General features: G+C 41.2%; 2 protein-coding genes across 2 annotated transcripts in view; one reads left to right on the top strand and one right to left on the bottom strand.

The window, feature by feature from the left end:
* Window positions 1-172: 172 nt before the first annotated feature.
* On the top strand, window positions 173-4,866 carry LOC104941468 (zinc-binding protein A33; the record flags this gene model as incomplete). The annotated part of the gene is made up of 4 exons (XM_010766567.1): window positions 173-406; window positions 1,057-1,079; window positions 1,280-1,395; window positions 1,945-4,866. Coding segments are annotated over 4 exons (927 nt in total), but the record flags the coding sequence as incomplete, so codon positions are not given.
* Window positions 4,867-5,227: 361 nt separating this feature from the next.
* LOC104941466 (vegetative cell wall protein gp1-like) overlaps window positions 5,228-7,363 on the bottom strand; it is a gene marked incomplete at its 5' end in the record, with an annotated part of 3,621 nt that continues 1,485 nt past the window's right edge. The window contains one exon of the mRNA XM_010766566.1: window positions 5,228-7,352. Coding sequence (XP_010764868.1) covers window positions 7,017-7,352 — 336 coding nt within the window. The remainder of the gene's footprint in view (window positions 7,353-7,363) is intronic.

Genomic DNA, 7,363 nt, shown 5'->3' with positions numbered 1-7,363 from the left:
ATCAGACTTTGATCACAGAACTTAAAAACAACACTTTTGAGCAGCTCTCAAAACGATGTTAACATGTGTTCCTAATCCTTCTCTGCACATACTGTATATTCTTTACAACTCAAAAACAGAAAAGATTATCCATATCCTCACATTAATCATCTCTAAACTCCTCCTCTTTCAGAACAGTTTTGATGTCCTCAAACGAGAAGTCAGATCCGAGTTTGAGAACCTCCACCGTTTCCTGGATGAGGAGGAATGTAAGGATCTGGAGCGACTTCAGAGAGAGAGACAGAAACAAGTGAAGCAGCTGAAGGAGAGGAAGAAGAAAATAGAAGCGCAAGCGACAGACCTGGAGACAGCGATATCAGTCCTCAACAAAAAACTGACCGAGGAGGACCATCCCAAACTGCTCAGAGTGAGGAAGAGAAGACATCGGCATGCACATATGTGGCTTATTATTAGCTTGAATACTCTGTAACCATTTCGACAGAGGGTTAGCTAATGTAAGATAGAGGTGTAAAATAGTTTGGACTCCCTCCATATGACACTCTGGAAATTCCTTCCCCAGCAGCAGGGCCACACACGGGGTCACAAAGGGTCACTGCAAGCATTCCCCTTGGCCTGCGACAAACTTACCACTCGTGACTTGTCGAAATAACTGTCTATAATTGCTCCTTCTCTTGGAGCTGCTTGGAAACAATGTGACTGTGCAGGTTAACATCACCAGCTGCAGAGCAACCCTGTTAGCTGTTCTGCCTCTCTTCCTCTGCACTCCTTTGAGCAATTACAGACATTGATTGGCTAAAGGGTTGACTTTCACAATCAATTTCTCATTTAAAAGTGAAAGGGAGTCAGCAAATAGGAACAGGCAGCGATCTGGCTGAGGTCAAAGCTTGTATTTTTAGTTCAAACTGAATCAATCAATCACATTTTATTTATGAAGTCCAATGTAACAACAAGAAAAAATTGCTGTGTTGTGTTTATGGAATAAAAAAGATAGTAACATGACATGATAGACAATGTGATTATTTCCACTAACTCTCCTTGAAATGTTTTGTTTTGCAGGAAATTCAAGATCTCATAAAAAGGCAGGTCTCCTCAACCAAACTATTTTCTTCTCCACCATTTTCCCTTTCTCTCATTAATCTTCTGTGTGAGCATGCTGGGCATTTCCTCTCATTTCTGCACATCAATCCATCTCCATAACCCTCAAACTTTGGTGTGTTTACCCGATCGATGTTCCACCATTCATCATTCAGTCTTCCCCCTTCCTGCTTTGTCCTAACAGGTCCCAGGTCAGCTTCAAACCTCCAGCAGAGGTGGACACTGAGGTGCGCTCCGGACAGTTTGTGGGTCCCATTCAGTACCGGATATGGAAGCACATGAAAAGCTGGCTCTACCCAAGTATGTTCACACGATCTCCCATTTACAAGTGTGTGCATGTGTGCAAACAAATTCAAACCTTAAACTTGATACATATCTCTCTAAGATATTTTGTGCATGTAAATGGTCTGCAAAGGCTAAAATCCCAAATGTTTCTCTGCCTTAAACGCCTCCATTGGATTCCTTTATTTACTTTTATAACACACACTGAAATACATCACTATGTAACACTCGCGCTTCTATTGGCCTGTGCCCAAACACATTGCACGTGATAGTGCTAAGGGGCGGGACATCTCTAAGCGGTTGACCAATCACAACCAGCTAACCAATCAGAGCAGACTGGGCTCTGGTTTCAGACAGAGGGTGAAAAGGGTAGAGGCACTAAATACAAATATGAACCTTAAAATGAACATAACAGCTTTTCTTAAAGTTCTCATCGACAAGTTGTCAGATTGGTCCCCGCCTCCCTTGTTTCCTTGTTTCCTAGTTTCCTCTCCTCGCTGAGTTGCCATTACAGTATGTCATTTGATTGACCACATACAAACTTACTTTATCTCTATTTGCCTACAGGTATAACATCAATGACCTTTGACCCTGAGACGGCCCATCCTAACCTATCCCTGTCCAAGTCCTGCACCTCAGTGTGGTTTGAGGAGGATAAAGACACGAAGGATTGCCAGCCCAACCCTCAGCGGTTCCACTATTATTACTCTGTGTTCGGCAACCAGAGCTTCACCACTGGACGGCACTACTGGGAGGTGGAGGTGGGACGTAAGACAGCGTGGAGGTTGGGCGTGGCGCGAGCTGACGTCCCACGAGGGGAGATGGACGCGACAGGAACCTCCAGCGGCATCTGGACTATGGCCATGAAGGGCGGGTCTGTGGTGGCCTGCACCGACCCCGAGCCCACGAAGGTCAACGTGTCCACCCGCCTCGTCCGCATCGGGTTGTTCTTAGACTGTGAGAAGGAGGAGGTGTCTTTTTATAACGCTGTCACCATGTCGCCTATTTACACCTTCTCCATGGAGTATGTCGATGTGGCTCTGTTCCCCTTCTTTAACCCATGTGACGCAGACGAAGGGAAGAACCTGGCGGCCCTTAAGATGTTTAACCCTTCCATTTGATGCAGAGGTTTACAACACAAATTGTTCATTTAATGTTAATAAAACTACAGTATATATCATTTTTTGGGCAGGGCTTAAGAGACAAGATAATTAAGTGGCAACTATTAATTAAGTATGGGTAGAATAAAATCATTTTCATCTTGTGTGAAATAACAGCATTTCAATTTTCTTTGGACGTTTTTCAATTTCCTGTCATTTTAACAACAGAAGGATTAATTGATTGAGAAAAAAGATGACTTCACCTCAATTTTTTTTACATTGTACTGACTATATGATACATTGATTGAGAAAATAACAGACATATTCATTTACAAAGAAAACAATCGTTAGTTGTCTAATTGTATACTGTGAATACCACTTGCTTAAAAACTGTTAAATGATTGTTCAGTAGAAACATAAAACGTGCCTACACAAGTTAGTTTTCTGTTTTAAATGATCTTACTTAAAAAGTAAAATACATATTTGCTTCAAATGAAGGTTGTTATCTGCCGGGTCTCTGGGGTCCATAGCAAGTGTGAACATTATGACGTCACCTCTGTTCGGCTATAAATATCTCTGTTGTGGCTGCTTAGCTATGAAGTGTCCTGTGTGAGGGTATAGAAGCTGGTATTAGTGGCACGTGGGGCCTGAAGGGTGAGAAAGTGGCGCGTGACACTTTGATGGCTGACATTGAGTGAGACGACTCAGTGACAGGGAGAGAAAACAGTTTGAGAATAGGAAAACAAAGACAAGAGGACGGCAGAAATGTCATAATCGCTTGTTTATTCTTAGTATTCCTTTAGACATGAAATAAAGAAACAACAAATATTTTCTTTACAAAACATCTGTGTGTGAAGTGTTGTGCAAAAAGGGAGTACAGAGAGATGTCACACACACACACACACACACACACACACACACACACACACACACACACACACACACACACACACACACACATTCTCACACACACACATACACGCACACACCAAGGCCAGAACAGCAGAAGTAAACAGCGAAGATCAGGGCAGAGATGACTCACATAGTGCAAGAAGTGGTAGTAAAACTAGTAGTTATCTATTAGTTATTGGTGGGTAAACCGCCAGAATCTCCAATAACCCACCAGACTGAGCCTTCTTTGAGATGCTGGTAAACTAAAGGCTTGTCCTGCCTCTCTCACAACCCTACTCACTCTGACTGGAGTGGCTTGGTATTACAATCACTGACAATAATACTGTACAGTAGCGGTGGTGCATGGGAATGCTTTTACGTCAGTCTCTCGTCAAATGCTCACCACAACCAAACCCTGTTGGTTGCCCACACAAAGCGTTCATCTTATCAACTCCTTGCTGTGCCACACACTTGAATAGCCTAATGCTATTTGAAACACCACTCACTTACAGAGCGCCATCGGCACTCATTATGCTACTTATATTAATCTGGAAAATCACTTTCATATTTTTTATACATTATAGATATCTCCAAAGCATATCACAGGCTAGCCACTTGTTGTTCAGTCGGGTGTGCGAAAATGTTTTTTGAATACCCTACGTTTCAAGAAAAATGTGCCATTAGGAGTGTCGGCAAATGACAAGAGGCACTAAACAAAGACAAGAGTCACTGAAATATTTCAAAGTTACGATATCTTTTACAATATTCTGTGGCTTTACACACATTCACACTTAAACACAGCACTTGGTTTCTTCATGTTGCGGGACGATTTAAGCAGGCACATGAATACCTCACTCGACAACACACACACGGAGAAGCTCAAATAAAGTACAGTCGGGTCACTCGGTACACGCTGGCTATGCATAGATTCAGCATGCACAATAAACCGCTCATAAATCATTCACACGTGTGCGTCATAGGCAAAAACACAGAAACACACGATGATGGCAACATTGAAACGTCACTCCTCTGGACACACACACACACACTTTAGGACGATAAAGCCTGTTTTTCATGTCGTGGGCATGCTGCAGCTTTAGGTGACGTAGGTTAAACATTTTAATACAACATGTAAATACTGTGAAGGATAATGCGAGCACGGTCAGGTTGGCAATAACAGCAGATCCCAAAAGATCTAATATACTCTTTAATAGATTTTTTTTACAATATTTGGTTCTTAAATTAGTTCAAGATGTTAGTGAATATTAGTGAAGATAGATTATAGTGCTGTGAGCGTATATATTTTATATTCTGGATTTAATTTGAGTGAGACATTTTAAATTCTTCTTTATTATTCAGTATAATACAACAACCATTCTATACACTAGAAACATTCAGCCTGTAGGGGGTTACACCGGCGTACACATGCAATATTTACACTGCTGGAATGTGTGTGTGTGTGTGTGTGTGTGTGTGTGTGTGTGTGTGTGTGTGTGTGTGTGTGTGTGTGTGTGAAGACAATTGTTAGTATTGCCAATATAGGTTTGTGTTTGTTTTACAGATCCAGGCTAGAAATGAGGCGTATCCAGAGTTTGTGTAAAACATCTGACTATATGTAAATTGAACATCGAGGCCCCTTCATTGTTTTTGTTTATTATATTTGTTGATCTTAGTATCAAATCCGACATCTAAACCTCCCTCATCATATGGTTCTTTAAAATGCTAAAGTGTTGCATGATATTAATTGAACTGTAAGAAAAATCTATTATTTAGGAAAGCTACCAAGAAATGTTTCCACATCTCACTAACTGAATTTCATGGCTGTCATTTTGTGCTTAATTGAAAAAGGTTTTTGTAGATTTCCGTGCAATTAACCTGGACTTTCCATTGGTTGGTTAAAATATGAGGCAGAGACATGCATTTTGTAACACTAAAATGTATCTGCACACCTCCCTCTACTATACAGGAGGTTCAGCTACATTTGATCTGTGTTAAACAGCCACACAAATGATGCTGTGGCTTCCATGAATGCGTCATTGAAGTGTTTTGAACCATTAAAGAAACAGGAACTACTTTAAGTCACTGTCAACACAACCAAATACTTCAGAGGAAATATCTAGTTGGAAAGAAACAATAAATCTTAATCAAATCTCTGTCAAAAGCTGTGTACTTTAAGAGACACCGCAAAATAATTTTCTGCTCTTACTTCCGGTAACATGTATCAATGTAGATTTAAAAAAAAACTCATCAGCAATATTTCTTTCCAGATATCACAATAATCAAGATAATCCACACACCTTGTTACGATCAGTTTAATGTAGAAACAACTTCATTACTGACAAATTACACGTGCAAAGGGAGGTGGATGCACGCTTCCCTTTGTAGCAGGTGTACTTTAGTAAAAGAAACTTAGAAAGAAACATTGCTGTTGTGTTTTCTAAATTCATTTTTGGCACACTTGCGCACCACAAGCCAAGTACTAAGTCGTTTCATTATATTTAAGAGAAGGGCAGACATCTCTACGGCAGGTATCTCCAACACTTGGCAACACACACCAGAACGATTTAGATTACTGAACAGCACCACAGATATCATAACAGAGCAAATATGCCTTCTGTGTTTTTGGGTGTTCTGTCCCTTTAAGTAAGTAATTCTCCGCGAAGGAAAGGAGAAAGGGATACAAAAAAAGAAGAAACAAGCTAGCACGTGCTAACTTTTGACCTCACCAGACGTTTTCATTCAGGGTTTCACCTTGGAAACACAGCGGGTACATGGTGGTCCTATTAAGTGCTGGAGTTGCTGCTGTTATAAGCTTGCTAATAAACTGAAGGAATAATGGGACTTTTATAGAGCCGCGGGGAAATCCAGATCAAAGGCAGCAAAGTGGTTGATCCGGACTTTAGGGATCAGTCGGCAAAACACATTTTAATCAGCGGAGATATCCATTGGGAGACTGAATATCAATATCAGAGGCTATAAATAGTAAAGTTAGTATTATTAGTTTGGTGAAGTTACGCAAAACTAATTGTTGTCCTATATGTGATCATGTATTGCAGATGTTTCAGAGGCTTTATTTCTGCAACAGTATGTACAGCGTGTTAACAAAGCGCTTTAATCTTTTTGTTTTGATGACGTCCAATCTAAAAAAAAAATCTGAGTGGCTGTAAATTTCATGCATTTTATCCACATGCTGATAGAGGAACAAGCATTTTAGATTGGAAACAGTTAGGTCTGACAATATACTTCCAGTATATTTTTGTTTTAATGTAATGTTGTAAACCTCTCTGGCTATTATGTTAGAAAAACCTTATGTGGAGTTTTATTTGTAAACTCTGCAAAGGAGTTAATTTGCAGTCTGACAGTTCTAATATAAAGTTACCAAAAAACAGATTTTAACAACAAGCCACATCTGTTACTGTATATGTATACGTTGTTATGAATCAAAAAGTCTCACAGGCTATGTGTTAGTTTGTGAGTTAGATACCGTTATCAAAGTAATATTGTGTTCAGGTGTTAGACATGTTGGACCGAAGTCCTCGCTCCGGTTTCAGTGGTTTCTTCATTATTTGGTGGGGGGTGTTCGATTGTCAGTGGTGGTAGATTGAGAATATCTGTGGGGCTTCCCTTGGTGTTTTGCAGGGGCAGTTCTCAGGTGGTGGTGGTGGTTGGATCCTCAGCCACGGCGCCATCTTTGCTGGCCTCCATTGCAGCGCCACTAGATTTCGGCTCGACTTCAGGGGTTTTCGGGGGAGCTGCTTTTGGAACCTCGATGATATCAATGTGATCCGGGCTGGGTTTGGAGTCTGGCTCAGGCGTACCGTTGGTGATGGGCTCGGGTGTGGTTGGCTTAGAGGGCTCAGGAGTTGGAGTCAGGGCACTTTTACGTTCAGCCGTTGGAGTCAGGGCACTTTTCCTTTCAGCCGTTGGAGTCAGGGAACTTTTTCTTTCAGCCGTTGGAGTCAGGGCACTTTTCCTTTCAGCCGTTGGAGTCAGGG

The sequence above is a fragment of the Notothenia coriiceps genome, unplaced genomic scaffold (genome assembly GCF_000735185.1).
Source record: "Notothenia coriiceps isolate Sejong01 unplaced genomic scaffold, NC01 NC01_scaffold00003396, whole genome shotgun sequence".
NCBI classification, from domain to species: Eukaryota; Metazoa; Chordata; class Actinopteri; order Perciformes; family Nototheniidae; genus Notothenia; species Notothenia coriiceps.
Note: the sequence above shows the minus strand (reverse complement) of the source record. Positions and strands in the feature narration are given on the sequence as shown.